Below are 18,115 nucleotides of genomic sequence, written 5' to 3' on the forward strand. Positions count from 1 at the left end.
CAATAACAATCAAACAGTAACTAAGCATCTGTCTGTGCAATATAATTTCAAATTTTTTTAACAGTATTGTTTTTTACATTTTAAGATTTATAAACAGTAGTAAATTATTTCAAATATTATCCAAATAGACATTCAAAATATAATGCGCTTGTCGCAAAGCGTTCAGGTCACGTGAGAACAAAATGGCGAATAACATATTCGAAGTGCACATTCCTTAGGATTGATTATCAATTTCGTAGGAAGAATGAGACAATTTTTAACCTGAAACGCAGTGAAACAAAAAAAAAAGTTTTAAATTAAAATGAATTCCTATAAGGATGTGTGGTATGTGAGGATACTACACGACTTTCCTCACTTGAACTTTTCTTTCCGAGAGACAAACTCAACATTTGATCCCGAAAACACCAGTTATCAAGAGGTAAATAACTTGTTGCTTAAAGTTTGATTTAAACAAGCGTGAAATCCCAAAATGTAGCAAGAATTATAAAATATAGGACGTTCAATACCTAAAATGTGGAAGTGATTTTACTTTCAGTTTCATTATGAAGTCTAATTTATTTTGTCAATATATATACAGTCAAACATATTTATAGCGAAGTGTCAGAAAGGGACAATTAAATTTTGATTCTTTATAAACCTACTTTTTATCCAATAATTGTAAAAAACGATATCAAACTGTTTGTTGGGAATGAAAATCACTTCTGCAGAGCTCCAGATAATTTTTTACCTCAAAGTGTATTTACTCCCTGATTTTCAAATCAATGCAGATTTTGCTTTTCAGCAAAATAACACAGGCACTTGGGGTATGGACCCCCCCTTTTCCGTTTTTTTTTCTTTTTAAATCTGGGTTCGAGTCACCTTTTTCCTATTTTTGTATTCTAATATGCACTATATATTACCAATAACGTAACTCTTTTGTTTCTATAAGCTGTTTTTAAATATATCGTTTTCGACTGATAAATAAAAAGAGAGAAGGCTTGCAACTCTTTTCTCGTCGTCTGCCTCACCTCGCTTAAACTTCGCCTGATTATTTATCTAAAGCATAAGAATACATGGAATATGCATACGTCAATAAATTTGTTACACTTTCTTCTTCCTTTTCATATTTCCATTTAATTTTTATGTGCCCCCGATTTGTAAATATTTCGATTAAATCACCCTCATTTAGGGTAAAATTTGTTGATGTGCACCAGCTGGGACGGAAGTGTCCGGTATTTTCGGACGTCATCATTAAGTGTAATGTCATTCGGAACATTAAATGCGAGAGGGAAAAATCCCGAATTTTCTCTTCATATTACATGTAACGGTAAGTTCTGTGTATAACAAGATAACTGTATCTAGCAGATTCTTATGGATAAAGATTAACATTTTTAACATTATTACATACGACCAAGACAACCAAATTTCACAATATAATCATTACAAAGCCTGGATTTTTTTTTTAAATGCAGAATATTTGTAAAGTTAGAGTTACCGTTATTGCACTTCCATCCCAGCTGGTGCACATCAACAAATTTTACCCTAAATGCGGGTGATTAATCGAAATATTTACAAATCGGGGGCACATAAGTTAAGTTAAGTTTAGATTCCTATTTTTCCATGCTGGTTGCACACAGAGCTATTTTGTGCATTGAAATGTTTAATGCTGGTTCTAAAATATTAATTAAATCAGTTTTTTGTGAATTCTATCATCATATTGTGACAAATATAGAAAATATATTCTGAAACTCCAGGAAAAAATTGAGCCAATTTTATCATAAAATTAACAGTTTTTTAGCAATATCTAAAAAATAACATCATAGACCTCCACTTTTGATTTTCTTTTCTGAATATATAAGATAACTCTGATCAATCTACTTAAATTCAGCAAAAGTTTAAGACTTTAAAATATTTTTCTTGCTTGTTAAATTTTTAATGCCCGAAAAATGACATTTTGTGAGTGCAGAAAGGTCAAATAATTGATTATGCGAAGCAATTTGAATTTTTTTTTTTGTCACAATTTTAATGTGTCTTTTTTAAGAGAGAATAACAGCATACTTTGTCCCATGATTTATTTGGATAAAAAATATTGGAGACAAAATGTCGAAGATGTTATTTTGATTAAGACACAAATTCAGTGCAAAAAGGTCAATTTAAATGTACTGTAGCGCCAAAAGAAGCATATTGACCCCCATTTTTTGTTTTGATTTTTAATTAAGCTATGTGTGTAGAAGCTAAAAATATACTTGACAAAAAAAGTTTAAGACTTTAAATATCAGGATCCAACGTCGTTAAGATTAGGCCTATATCGACCGTAGCAAGAGTTACCGAGAAAAATATCCTTCCTTTGGCCAGATGAAATTAATCTTTCAATTCTCATCCCCACCTGCCCCTCTCAAAATATGCTGCCCCGTTGTTTTCTATTTTGTTTGTTTGCTTTCAATGAAAAATATATAATTAGGTTTTGCTATATAAATTGTTGGCATCGAGATAAAAGTTTTAGAGTTACTCCCCGTTTGCATTAAAAGTCGCTTGGCGCTATTATAGCACAGGAACACATGGAAAGCAAAAAAGCAATAATTTTTATACAATTAATAAAGGTTGTCAGCGCACTTTAGATGATATTATTGCTACAGAAAATAGTAAATATACAAGAACTGTTTAATAAATAGTGATAAAGGATAAATTAGACACCGGGCGTGTTTTGCGCAATTTTGACAATATCGATCGACGTGTACGCGTCAAGAACGAAAATTTGGATGTTATATGAACAGTGGAAATCTGTGATATTTTCAGACAAGTACGAGTATTTAATATTCAAATCTTTCTTTCGAACTGGAAATCGGCCTAAGTTATTTCGAATACGCTTAGAAATCAAAATTCCTTTTGATAAAATTTGAAATACTGAGCTGACCTCAATTCACATAATTAGTTAAATAATACTTGTATCATTTAATCTGTTGTACGCAGTACTTTCGTAGTGAAATGCTTATTTATGATTGCTAATGCGTAATTGTACGCCCTGTTTTAATTTTTAATGCGTATTTTGAAAAATTCAATGCATATTTCTGCAAATACGCACCTTATCTGGAGCTCTGCTTCTGGTAAAGCCTGGATTCATTATAAACTTGTTCACTATAACCATGTTTTACTGTATTTATTCATATATCAGGGATTGGTTAAGGCATGAAAGACAATGTGACTATGGTAACTTATTTAAAAAAAGAAGAAATTGACTATTTAAAATCTAATGTCCCAGTGCAACAAGGGAATATACATGGCATGTATATTATTTGAGATATTATTAGGATGCTGTGGGGAGGAACTAGTTCATGTAATACATAACCTTAGTGAAATCACTAAGTAAATAAATACAGATTCACAACAATGAATACAAGTTACCTTTACTGCAGCCAAATGGAGTGTTAGAGGTGAATACAAACAAACGAAGTAAATATTACTTCTGAAAAAGATGCACTAATTAAACATATTAAGCATTTTAGAGTAAGAGTGTACCATTCAATATTAATGATAAATACAAATGAAAAATGTGCATTTTTATCATTATTATTATTTTTACTTTGTCAACAGGAGAAAGACTGCATGCATTTTAGTATTGAAGAAAATTTACAATCAGACATCAAATCGAATCTGTACAAATTTTTGTCCCCCGCTTTCACTGAAAGTGGGGGATCTTAATTTTGGTCTGTCCATCCGTCTGTATTTCTATCTGTCTGTAACACTTGTTTCCATGCGTTATCTCAAGAAGCCTCTGAGCTTTGCAATGAAATTTTACATAACAACTCCCTATGGCCTAAAGAAGACCCCCTATTGATTTTGAGGTCAAAGGTCAAGGTCAAAATTCATAATTTTTTTTCTGTTTTAACACTTTCGTTTCTGCACTTTATAAATATCTTGAGAAGCCTTTGAGCTTTTGTATTGAAATTTTACATAACAACTCCCTGTGGCCTAAGGAAGACCCCTATTGATTTTGAGGTCAAAAGATCAGAGGTCAAGGTTGTAAAAATTTTGTGTGTGTAATACTTTTGTTTCCGGGCTTTTGAGGTTTTGCAATGAAATTTTATACCATAACTCTCTCGCCCCCATCAAAGTGCCCCCCTTTTTTCCTATTGTATTAAAAGTTGTATGGTACTATTTTTAGCACAGGAGCATGTGGAGAGTTATTACACTGTAACACATAATACAGGTATGATTCTTGATTAGGGTATGAGAGGTCCGGGGTTCAAATCCCATACAACCCAGTTTTTTCTCTTTGAAATGTTTTTTTTTTTATGTACTTAATAGTATTCAACATATGAAATGAAGAAGTTATGATGTCTGGTGTGTACAAACTTTCTCATAAAACCATTATTACAGTGTGATAAATATTTCATATAAAAAGAGTCTTCTGTACACATATTGAAGAATAAGCAATCAAATCTATATATATCCATATTGGCATTTTTCATTTGCTTAGTATACATGCATACATTTAATAATTCTGCAAATCCAGGGGGATGGGTGTCCTACACAAAAGGTAGCGCTCCACCAACAATTTTTTGATGGTCGTTCTCACTATTGCTAAATCACTAACATATTGTTTCAATTAATGCTGTGTTTTTTCTTAATAACATTACAACCAAATAGCTTCTTTGAAAATCTGTGTGAAAATCACTGTTATGTGTAGAGTTATGTTCACACCTGTTATATTTTGCTATATTGCTATATTGCAGATTAAGATACTTGAACATACATCTGACATATCCTGTTTATAGAATGGATCTGTTGTGCAACTTTATATTAAGAAAAGAACATTCTATCTAATACTGACAATATATTTTCTAATATGACCAAATCAGATTGTCTTGTAATAAAACAATCTTATAACACCTGATAAGATTTTTTTCCCTGCTTTACTATGAAACAGGTACTTTTTACATGCTGCCATTTATTACATATGAATTTGCTTAAAATAAATGTATAAAAATCATGGGAGTAAAATTTGACCTCATTAGGATTGTGTGTATTGGTGAACACATTACATCAGATTAAGTACATACTTCAATTCTTATTCAGTTCAGATGTAAACTAACCATTTTCCAATCATCATATTATGTTTTGATACTATTCTAACTAATTCAAAATTTGCAAAGAATAAGTTTTAATGTCCAAATCACTGCCAATTTATTTTCATGCTATGTTTGTGATACCTTTATTTGAAACCTAATTTACAAACTTCACCAAGGATGATTCAGGACAAGGTTATATTGAGGCCTATGATGTAGATATGCAATGGTTTGAAATATTGACAATATATTTATACTCCCCAGAAACAAAGTTTTGTGGGTATATAGAAATCACCTTGTCCGCCTGTCTGTACAATCTTGTCTGGGCTATAACTTTGCTATGGGGAATCAATGGAAGCTCAGACAACGTTTGTTTATGACCTGAGGGTATGTCTTGTCCTTGACTTCCTAGTGGATAAACATAGTGGAGAAAATTCATACCTCACACAAAGATTGCTTAAGACCTGGCTCCGGGGCCATAAAACTGAGATGAGTTAACTTTTGATCTAAGTCTCACTTTTGCAAAAGGAATACATAGCGGAAAAGGGAGACTGTGATCAAAAGTGAGCTTGTCTCAGTTATATGGCCCCGAGCCTGAAGGTATGTCATGACCTTGACCCAAGGTCATTTTATCAGTTCAAGGTCACTTGTAGAAAATTGTGTAATTATTATCCTGACCCTGTCTTGAATTGAAGAACATTAGAGGCTCATACATGTCACAAATATTGCATGTGACCTGAAAATAATTATTGACTTTGACTAAAGATCATTCCAACAAGGTCAAGGTCAGAAAAAGTGTATTATTCATTCAGGGAGATTCACTGGAAGCTCAAACTTGGTACAAAGAGTGTTTATGACCTAAGGGTTTGTCTTGACCTTGACCAAAGGTCATTCTGATACATTCAAGGTCACTGACAGAAAATGTATAAAATTCATGTATGGTTTACAACTTCCTAATGGAGAAATATTGGAGGTTCATACCTCACGCAAAGATTACTTATGAACTGAAGGTATGTCATGACCTTGACTCAAGGTCATTTGATCAAGTATAAGGTCGCTTTTAGAAAAATGTCTTGTATGTGACCTGAGGAAATGTATTGACATATTGTTGACCTATTATTGACCTACTGTGATTGAGGAAATGTATCACCCAAGGTCATTCCAGCAAGTTCAAAGTTACTGGCTAAAAAATTGTTGTGTTCCTATCTGGTCTACAACTTAAAAATAGAGTCTTATTGGAAGTTGATAATTAACACAAAGATTGCTTATGACATGATGGAGTGTTCCAAACGTCAGGGTGACCCAAGGTCATTTTGGCAAATTCAAGGTCACTGGTGAAATAGTTTTCAAATTCATGCTTGGTCTATAACTTTCTAATGGAAAAACATTTGAAGTCCATACCTCATAAAAATATTAATTATGTCCTGAAAGTGTGTTGTGATCATGAACCAAGGTTATTCTGGCAAGTCCAAGGTTACTATCAGAAAAAGTATAGAATTTTTGTTCAGTTCTTTATTCTGCAATATATAAGTATTGCAGGTTGAAATTCAAACAAAGATTATTTGTGAGCTGAAGGTGTGTCATAATCTTGATTCAAGGTTATTGTGGCAAGTTCAAGGTCACTGGAAGAAAAGGTGTAAAATTCATGTCAGGTCGATAATTTTCTGATGGCAGAATCATTGGAGGTCTATAATTCACTCAAAGATTACTTATGATCACAGGATGAGTCATTTTTTAACCACAGTCGTTTTGGCAAGTTCAAGGTCATATTTGAAATATTGTATATACTAGGAACTTTTTAAAAAATACAGCAGGGGTTGTAATTGTGTGAGCTTGTTCACACCTCTAGATTTGTTAAAATTGAAATACATTAAAATAAATGAAATTTTGGGAGACTCCAGGACTAGTCTAGGTAGCTTGGGTATGACTGTTGACCATCTTAAGGAAGCACAGCTATGTTTTACATTTCTGTTTACATGCAGTTACATTGGGTTAATTCCCAGTTGGAATGAAGGTGATATGGTTTTAGTATGTCCAGTTCATCCATCCATGTTGACAACATGGGAAAGATGTTTGCTTGAGTTCATATTAAGTTGTTATACTAACTTCCTGATTAAAAGTTTTCAATTACTATTAGATATATATGTAATGCATAAAAAATTGAAGAAAATACTTTGAGTCTATATATATTCATGAAAATTTACAGCAGTAAATATTTCCTATTATATGTGTTTTATGGCATGTGCTGTTTTCTAATCATGAAATTTTTAGGTCTGAGTATCACAAGCAACCTAATGATACAATACCTATAATAACAATACACACTTGCAATACAACGTATCACAATGTATCTGTCAAGAATTGAATGAACTGATAGTTTTACATTTTGTTGTACTGCTAACGTCATCAGTAATAGAAAATATAAAAATATCTAAACACTGCTTACAACATTATGGGTGATTTTACAGTACATGTATTTTAAAGATTCATGTGTTTGTTTTCTGCTGTCTTGAATTGCAATAAGTATAGAAATTGATTGCGATATATATATTAAGTTATATACAGCTCCACTCACTTTTCAGACAGTTGGTAAATTATACAGGACACTTATTTTAATAAGTGCACTACCTTTAAATTGACATAATTTAAATATTTGTAAACATCATTCTACATAATGTATCATTAAATGTGTAGAGATGGAACCAGTTAGAGGCAGAACTAAATCCACTTGTATTCTGAATAACTGAAAGTAGTCAATTTTAAAACTTTAGTACAGAAAGGGTTGTGCCCCTTGACAATAAGATGAAGAGGAACCTGTTTCAGTTGTTGATTGTAAATAATTTCTTCACTGTGTAATGAAAAATAGATTAAAAAGATTAACATCTAAAATTAACCACAAAAACGTGGTTGTAAATGGGGAATTTTTTTAAAGGTGTCATATATAATGAAAGAAACACAATTACTGACTAAAGGTTATTTTCTATACCTTGTCAAATAACACTAGGAACGTTACTCATGCACAGTATTGTATAATTGCCAAGCCTAGGATTTCAGTTTTGAAAACACCAACACAAGGTGTCATTAGAGATAGATAAAGACAATAAGAATAAATAAACAGCAAAAACAAATTTCAATTCTTAGAAATACTAGATCTCAGCCATGAAATCCCAGCTACAATCTGCCTTACCAGATCTATACTATGTACTTTTATCAATCAAAAAGTCTTGAGTTGTTTTATGCTAAAAAAAAATATATTATCCAATGAAAATGTTCTTCAAAGTATACCAATGTATACAGGTATAGAACATTTCAAATGTAATTTTAAAAAGTTTGCAAAATTTACTGTGATATGATACATATGCATAAATTCACCAGAAAAAATGGAAATATTCCATTCCTTTTCATTTTTAATGACCCCTTCCCCCTCCCACCATACACAAAACCACACACACTTTGATCTGAGTTGCAATCACTGTAAAAAAGTATACAATGTATGTTATACTTAACAGTATCAAACTAATGTTAGAAGGCAATAGAACTTTACAGAGAGAGAGAGACTATAACCAAAGGAAATAAGGTTCTACTGTAATTAGGATTACGGCTAATTAAAAGTTATTCCGCTTCACAAAATTTCTTTGGAAATTTCAAGTGTGCTTTGATATAGCAAAAATGGAATAACTCAGATACACCAAATTAGGTCAGATGTAAAAGAAATTCAGAAAAAAAGATTTCTTAAAAAAACTATTCGATCAATTTCAGTAAGGGGTGTAAACATGAGACTGAAAAAAAAGAAAGCAAATCTAGTAGCATTTGAAATAAGGATTACTGTATACAGGGAAATTTTCGCCCCTTCCGCCTTACTCACAGGTAGGGGAATTTAAAATGGGGCGAATTCAAAAAGCACAGTATAATTTCTTAAACAAAATTGTGACTAGGCGAATTTAAGATGGGGCAAAATTGTTTGCAAGTGTGAAAGGGCAAAAATAACCGTGTATACAGTATATCATTCTTAAAAGTGCATAAGTTAAACAAATTTTATCCAATTTTGATCCATTCTCAGGGGCAGATCCAGGATTATAATCCATCAGATCTTCTTTCAGCATGTTCAGTATACACAATGGATAATCATTTGGACTAGTATTAAATAAAGAATTCAGTTTCTTTCTCTTGTAAATTGACTCCGATTCCTTGTCTGTTTCAGTCTCTTGTGTTATGGGCGGCGGCTCCGGTGGCCTTTATATTAGTGATTCTGTTCCTAGCTTCCTGCTGTCTTTGTATACAGTGTGTAAAGAAGAAGCCACAAAAGCCTCCGCGCACCACCTGTCTACGAGTCGTGGTCGCCATCTTCATCATCTTCTCTGTGTAAGTCACAGAAATAAAGGAGTCATCAAAATTCCCTTTGAGAAATTTGTGATATTATGTTTTAAATTAGAATTAATGCTTTAATGAGGAGTTTTTATATACAGTGCGGACTCGTTATTACGATGTTCATTTTGTCACGGTAAAATATCGTAATACCGAGGGCAACGTAATAAAAGTTCCCAATAAAATCCAGTAAAACATCGTTTTGAAAGCTTGTTGTTGTATTAGGAGGTGTATTTTTCTCCTTTTGTTTCCTTCTTCTGTTCAAATTCTTCATTAAAACGCTATATACATATAAATTATTAATAACTTATCTTGAATAGATATCTTCATGATGCTATTTCTTCTATTTCCTTCATTTTAAAAGAAATGTGGGCATTTTTTATAAAAACTTCGGCACTCTTCAGGTATCACACCGGTAATTGTTTTCACTATGTAATTCTATATAGAATAAAAAATCATTAAAAATCAGGTATTCGAATTCATGAAAAAATATTTAGCAGGAAGTGTTAAACGTTACCAGTCACATCAGCTGACACCAAAAAATAGGGTACCTACACGGCATTTTCTGATTTTTTCCATCCGCAAACAGGAATACCCTCAAAACCACGTGTATTCAATGTGTTTATAAACATCCTGTGTGCACCCCAGGAAGTGGCCTCCTATGCCCCGAAAGAAATAGTTCCTGTCAAAAACCTTTAACATTTTACAAAGTACATAAAATATCCTAAGCACAGATACCAAAAATGTAAAAATAGAATAAGGGAAATTAAAAAAAATTCTCACAATAAAAAAATATTTCTTTATTATGTATGGAACTACAATTGACTAAGTTCATTTTGATTGGTCAATTACCGGTGTGATACCTTGAAGGACCTTTGAAGTTGTCAGATTTTTTTCATTTTTGCACCTGAGATTTCTTAAATAACTGTCACTAACATCCTGAAGTCTGGGGATCTAATTCCCATTATTGCTGGAGATATGATGCATTTATCTCCCTTACTCCAGAGCTGTCAAGAATACACACTGAGCACTCTGACAGAAGTTTTTTGGTGCATATTTTGAAGCAGAATTTCATCCTTAATAGACTAAGCCTGGCAACCAATTTTGTATCCGTGGAGAGTATATGCATTGTTCTTCACAACAAACAAAAAATAATTCACAAGTCGGAGACCATTATGCAATTATTACATAACAAAATTGCATTTTACCCTCCTAAGAATGACAAAATTTACAGAAATTGTTAAATATTAGGCTGATAATAAAATCTGCATCTGGTCAATTTATGTTCCAAATAAAGCCTAGGTACTTGTCTACAACCTGCTATGCAGAAGTTTATCTAAAAGCTGTGTTGTAACACAGGGCAGTCCAAATGATATCAGCATCTGGGGAGGTTCTAGACAGCTCTGACACTCCATTAAACTTGCTTTGATGATAAGAAAATGGAGAAAACAATTCAGATGTAATTTATTGTTGTGATTTATGTAACTGGCTTTCTCTGCAGACACAAATTAGCCATGAAATTCCAATTGAACATGCATAATTATCCTCTTTTCATTGAATTACTCAGGAATTTCAAAGGTGTTTGATGAATTTGCATGATTAATTCAAGATTACAGCTTTTTGTTTCACCAAATTTACACAAAAATTCAACAATTAAATTTAAAAATATAAATCTTAAACATTTTTATGGGTCTTAACACTTTTAAATGTGAATAAATGCAACAAAGAAACTAATATCAGGCCATCCTCCATGATTCTTGGAGGTGGGTGGGTGTACAAAAAATGCTGATAAAATTTATAGGAAGTGACAAAAGAAGAGCATGGCACTTTATTAGCTGAATTATGGTTATTCTGATATTTTGATTGTGTAAATATGTCAAATTTCTTCATCACTTTAATTTGTAATTTATTAATATTTCAGTACATTAATGTGTTTAACAAATCATGCTAAAATAAACATCCTGACTGAGACTTAATTTAAAAGAGAGGGTCAACACCTACATAAAAGTGGTAAAATGACAAAAAACATTCTCCGGCAAACTGAAAAATCTTGAATGTCAGCTGTGAAAGCATGGAAAAAGTCTAGAGAACCATAACAGGCATACCATGGTGCTAAGTGACATTCTGTACTATATGTGTGATGCATGGTTGGGACTCAAAATAAGTATTCACTCTCATGCCCTGACAGTATTTATGCATTTTTGGTCATAAGCTTCTTATTTTTGAAAAATTCTTAATAAATTTTATTTGTGCATTACTTTTGTTAGACAAATTTAACTCATTTCATTATTTCTATTCCTCCACTCCAGTAATAAATGAATCACTTAAGGTGAATAAAATGAAAGTAAACCCAGTCTCTGTAAAATTTAACACTTTTTAAAATCATGTTTTACTTCTTCACATTTTATCGCAGTTGTCGCTTTTGTTGAAAACTCATTCGCAAACCCAGAATTAGTCTTTTCTTGAAAAAATCAGCCTAAAGTGCTTTTACGGCAAAGTCTGTAGACACTATAATTGACTGCGGTCAGGTGGTGCACAGAGTTTAAAGTCATATAAAATAAAAAACCAACATTTTCTAACTTCTTTCTACATGTCAGATGCATAATCCTCCTTTGAAAGTCATAATTTGGAGTTTTGAGGTTAAAACATGACATATTATTAGTATTTTACATAGAAATCTGTATAAATTAATGTCAACCCTGCTTCTAAATTTAAAAATATGTGCTTTCACACAGAAAGTTCATAAAATGACATATTTTGTTGAAATATGCCTTTATAAAATTAAAACTGCTTTTAATATGGGTGTAGATGATTTTACACAATCACCTTCAAGGTATCACACCGGTAATTGTTTTCACTATGTAATTCTATATAGAATAAAAAATCATTAAAAATCAGGTATTCGAATTCATGAAAAAATATTTAGCAGGAAGTGTTAAACGTTACCAGTCACATCAGCTGACACCAAAAAATAGGGTACCTACACGGCATTTTCTGATTTTTTCCATCCGCAAACAGGAATACCCTCAAAACCACGTGTATTCAATGTGTTTATAAACATCCTGTGTGCACCCCAGGAAGTGGCCTCCTATGCCCCGAAAGAAATAGTTCCTGTCAAAAACCTTTAATATTTTACAAAGTACATAAAATATCCTAAGCACAGATACCAAAAATGTAAAAATAGAATAAGGGAAATTAAAAAAAATTCTCACAATAAAAAAATATTTCTTTATTATGTATGGAACTACAATTGACTAAGTTCATTTTGATTGGTCAATTACCGGTGTGATACCTTCATTCATCTGCCACCATTTCCTTTTACTTTTACTTTCGTTTCTGTCTAGATAATGCGTTCGTAAAATTTTCAATGTCTTCATATCGTTACTACATAAATAACAAACAATACATCAATCGGCGGTTTTGGGTGTTAAATGAGCTTAGAGCTGCAGTGAACAACTGATGAAAGTGGGCAGTGTGATAGGCATATTCCTGGACAGGATTTGAGAACACACAAGCTAAATGTCAAAATAAATTTGAATTTTTAAATTACTGAACAGAGTTCAATTAGCAGTTCAGCAATTATCAATTTGTATTTCTGCTGACACCTGTGAAGTAGTCCAAGCCACTATCCAAGCTGTTAAAACGTTACTGGAGTTCAAATTTTGCCAAAATTATGTTTGATACCCAAGCTGTCAATTCCCTCTGTTTAACTGCAAACGAAATTACACATTACATATTTAACATACATGCATGCGATTAAATGTTACCCTTTATTTAATAAATTAATTTACTTATTAACCATAGTAAAAAAAAATGATAAAATAAACTTTACAGAGATAGATAAACTAGAGACTACATTTATAAATAAACAGTTTAATTGTTTAACAATGGCTTTGGCACGTCTCTAATTCTGCTGACCTCGCTAGAACAGTCAAGGTGTGTGCAGTCAAGCATCACTAATCACCTAACGGCCCTGCAAGTTAACACTCTGTCAGAGCACAGGTGTTTCAATGTTTATTTAGCGTCTCCTTAAGTGTCTACAGTCGATAAACACTGAATAAACACGGGGTGGAAAAAAAAATTTGGACAGAATTTTTACATCGTAATACCGAGTCCCGGCATTTTAGGACATCGTAATAAACAGTTCTATTTTGTATAGATTTGTTAAAAAATGGTTTTGTGCTTTGAATTTACAACGTAATAAGCGTTCTATCTTATAAAACCGTCACCGTAATAACGAGTCCACACTGTATATATATACTGTGCTATGGTACCAGTATGCTGAATACATTAGGAGTTAGTCTATTTAGATACTTAGTAAAGCAGAAAAGAATGAACTCAAACATTTTTTGAGTAAGACTTAAGTTTTGTATGCTTTCAGAATAATTATGTTATACACATGTAAGTCATTTCAACTGTTGAAAATTCTGTGAAATAAAAATTGCGATCACTCATACTTTTTTATTTTGCTGACATGCATGTGTAATTTAAAATGAATCTTGTTTCTTTTCCCCTCAGAGGAGCTATATCAGTTGGATTTTTTGGCAATGAGCAAACCAGTAAAGGAGCCAAACAATTCCTGGAGGCTTTAGATGATACAAACCAGACCCTAGAGGATGTCTCCATTACTGTAAGTACAAACTGAGGAACCCTTGAGGACATCTCAATTTCACAGTGTAAAGTGTTAAACCTTTCAGGACATTTCTTCTATCTCCATAAGTACAAAGTGTAAACTTAAAAAACCATAAAGACAAGAACCAAGTAATAACTGATATAAATCAAACCCTTGAGGACTGTATAAGTACTAATTATAAACTGATATAAATCAAACCCTTGAGGACTGTAAGTACAAAGTGTAAACTGATACAAATCAAACCCTTGAGGACTGTACAAGTACTAATTATAAACTGATATAAATCAAACCCTTGAGGACTGTAAGTACCAAGTGTAAACTGATACAAGTCGAACCCTAGAGAACATTTCAGTCACCATAAGTATAAAAAGTAAGTCAATAAAACTGAGAGAACATCTCAATCACTGTAAGTACATAGTGTAAACATATACCAGTCAAACCATTGAGAACATATCAAAGAACAAAGTGTAAACTGATACAAACCAACATTCTGAGGTCATCACAAGTACTAAAGAAAGTTAAACTCATGAGTGATCATAAGTGGTCAAAGTGATTATAGCCTGAGAAACTCAAGATACTCCGGTGGCTGTCAAGACCCATGGCCTTTTCTTCAATGATGTTGCATGATCACCCATGTTTACACAAATAGGTGTTAATCACATTTACACCTGTAAAGTTTATTGATTTAGTGCTCAGCCCTTACATATGATATTAGTGTTTTAATTGCCTCAAAATTATTTAAATGATAGTTTTTAATATATAATTACTGATATATTTGTAGGCAATATTTGTTTTCAAGAAAATACAGTTGAACTTCGGTATCTCGAACACTGATATCTCAAATACCATGGATATGTTAAATTGATTTTGAAGTCCCAACCCCTTACTCTTTAAGTATTTTACCCTGGATATCTCAAATCCTTGGATATCTTAATCCCATTGATTTCAAGATAATGAGGTTTGACTGTATATGATAATCTATGGTAATTCATGTCATTGAGCAAAAAAATAATTGATATGAAACAACATTTTATTTATTAGAGTTGTCAGGTAAAATCATAAACAAGGCATTTTTTAAAAAAAAAAATAATGCACAAACTAAGCCGAATTTTTCACTATATGTTTAGCTATCATATTTGAGTATATCTGAAATTTTCTGGAAAAATATAGACATCACTAAGGATTTTATTATATGTGTACTTGAATATGCACAGGGTATGCTCTTACTGCACAAAAAATCAAGGTTTCATAAAGAAATATGCTCATAATATTTCGAAATGAAAGTAATAATTAGATCAGGGTGTGGTAAAATATTGTCATATTTTAAGTAACTATCTATTATGTCATCATTCTGAGAATTTCAGTGTGTTTGCCTTATTTTGGCAGTTTCCCGAGCATTTGAAATAGAAAGTGGTAGCTACAGAAAACAAAAAATTGTGACTTTTGATGATAGTACAGTGCACCAAAGTGCAGTTCAGTTTATGTAGATTTAGTAATGATGCCTCTACACACCCTTAACAATAACAGAAGAGAAAAAAATATAAAAATATCACTAGATCTTTAGTAAGGTATACATACGAAATGCATGCCGTCAAAAAAAAATGTTCCTGAGCTTGCCTGTTTAAGTTGAATAAAGAAACAGTACTGACCATAACATACTAATACATGTACAAATCTTCAGATGGTTCCCTGTTCCTCAGCTGTGTACGTAGGATCAAAGGGGAGCTCGACTGCATGCTTAAGTGAAATTTCATTTTAAAAAATTCTAATTTTTCAAGAACTACTGGGCCAGAAAAGATGAAACTTATCTCATTGACAAGGCTTCCTGTGGTAATGAAGATTCTAAACTATTCAATTCATGGGCCCCGGGGTTAGGTTGGGGCCACACTAGGGAATCTTAAGTTCTGCATGGAACTAAATTATAAAAAAAAATTAAGAAAAATCTAAAGAAACACATAGACATTAGATTGCAAACATTCCCATGTTGTGTGAATTTGATTTTTTTTATAATGGACCCTGGGTTAGAGCTGGCCAAAATCATGATAAAATTTTACATAATGCATATAGGAAAAGAATTTTCATCTCCATAATGCAAGGCCATGTCAGTCATATTGATATTGAAGCATCCGATTCAGAGACCCCTTAGAGTTAGGGTAGAGCAATATAATGTCACAATTTTTCAAGAGAATATAAAAATGTTTTAAAAATCTGATGAAGAACAACAGGAATAAAGTAACTCAGGTACTGTTTGTTGCATTCCTAGCTGGATACTCTTGCGGATGTAGTTGACAAAGTTGATGGACCAGCTGGAGTAGAAGCGTTAAAGGACATACTAGGAAGATCTGGAGATGTTGCCAATAAAACACTGTCTCCTATATTAAACAAAATTGAGGAGCATGCTAAACAAACCAGGAATGACATTGATAATGTCAAATCTCACATGCCGAGTCTTTTGCTGCAGAAGTTCTCCAAAGAAGCAGTAGATGTAGAGTTTATAAGGTAATACTGTCTGTGTAAGGTATATAGTATTGAGAGTAAAATGAGAATACCAGAGGAACGTTCGCTCTGTTGAACAGGTCTCTGCACTATACATTGCTTCATATGGAAAAAATGTGATAAGTAACGTGTCTTAAATGACCTGGACAGTGTTACATGGGTTGGTCATAAAAGTCAAAGGGTTTTAGGGTACTGTGGAATCATTTTAATTTGTGGGGATCAATGTTTGTGGGTAAGCAAAATTTTACGGGTTTGTAGGGACATTATTTCGTAAGTAACTTGTTTAGACAGATGATTCAATGAATCAATACACTGAAGAATTAGTTGTTTGTTGGGATGTAAGTTTGTGGGAAAGGGTGACCTAGGAAATCCATGAGCATTGGTCCCCCTCAAATGATGATTCTACAGTAGCTTTAATCATTATGTACTTACCTGTATCTATGTTGTGATAGATGTTAAAAATGATACCTTGTTACTTATACATTTGTGATTGAAGTGTAACAAATGTGCAGTTATAATCTTAGAATCATGTATACAATGTTTTATTTTAAGCTCTATGGTATAAGTTGAATATGTTAAACAGGTTGACCATTTATGATGTCACTATGAAACTGCATCAGTAAATTTATGATCATGTGACAAACTGCATCTATCCAGTGATAGATACACAATGCTTAAATACATGTAGTGTTATGTAAGGGAAAAATTTTATATATTAATAACTGGCATCATTGTGTTTGTTTCAAGATATTTGCTTTTCTCTTATAGCAGTTGCTAAATAATGCTCTGAAATTAGGTCTTTATTATTTTCAGAATCATTAATTACTGAATGTCTTTGTAGGTGGACTGTCACAATAGTGTTGCTGTGTTTTGCCCTCTTCATACTCCTAACAACCAGTCTCGGTTGTTACAAGAAGTCCAGATGTCTCCTCATGACGTATGTATTCAAATCCCTTTAATTCAGTTATAAATACATTTTTTTCATAAAATTTTAATATAAAGCAAAATAGACAATCATCATTAATGTTTAAGAGAATGTGGACTGATTTGATTGGCTTTGATTTCAGATCGGTCACTTTGGGCTTCTTTGGGTTGTTACTGGTCTGGGCAGGAAGTGGGACATATCTGGGGTTATCTGTGGTGAGTATATTGGACATCAGTCACTCTGGGATACATTGGGTTGTTACTGGTCTGGGCACATATTGGAGAATCTCTGTGCTGAGTATATTTCAAGTAGGTCACTCTGGGATTTTTTTGACCATTATTGGTCTGGGCAGGAATTTGGGGATATCTGGGGTTCTCTTTGGTAACTCAAAATGACATTGTGATAATCTGGGGAAAAAAATTAGCAGAAAGTTTAATTTGCATTACTTTCTTTCAAATGATTTATCAGAGCTTTGATATTGAGATGTATGCCCTGCTTTTTATTTTATATATTTATTTCCAGGGAATGTCAGATCTGTGTTATGACCCAGACAGCTTTGTAGAATCTCTAGGGAAAGATCAGGCACAGAAGGGTAAGATTAGAAAGCTCTTGAGTGAGTGTAGATTTGTGGTCACAATTATGTTTATATAT

General features: G+C 32.6%; 1 protein-coding gene across 4 annotated transcripts in view; it reads left to right on the forward strand.

The window, feature by feature from the left end:
• The first annotated feature begins 155 nt into the window (after positions 1–155).
• LOC133204460 (protein tweety homolog 2-like) overlaps positions 156–18,115 on the forward strand; it is a 28,253-nt gene continuing 10,293 nt past the window's right edge. For all 4 annotated transcript variants that reach the window (XM_061340195.1, XM_061340196.1, XM_061340198.1 and 1 more), the window contains exons 1-7: positions 156–418; positions 9,247–9,407; positions 13,929–14,040; positions 16,307–16,542; positions 17,381–17,476; positions 17,607–17,679; positions 17,987–18,056. In XM_061340195.1, the coding sequence (XP_061196179.1) occupies positions 302–418; positions 9,247–9,407; positions 13,929–14,040; positions 16,307–16,542; positions 17,381–17,476; positions 17,607–17,679; positions 17,987–18,056 (865 nt within the window). In that variant the 5' untranslated portion in view covers positions 156–301. The remainder of the gene's footprint in view (positions 419–9,246; positions 9,408–13,928; positions 14,041–16,306; positions 16,543–17,380; positions 17,477–17,606; positions 17,680–17,986; positions 18,057–18,115) is intronic.

The sequence above is a fragment of the Saccostrea echinata genome, unplaced genomic scaffold (genome assembly GCF_033153115.1).
Source record: "Saccostrea echinata isolate AGI-Se365-2 ecotype Australia unplaced genomic scaffold, CSIRO_AGI_Sech_v1 ptg000053l, whole genome shotgun sequence".
In the NCBI taxonomy this organism is placed as follows: Eukaryota; Metazoa; Mollusca; class Bivalvia; order Ostreida; family Ostreidae; genus Saccostrea; species Saccostrea echinata.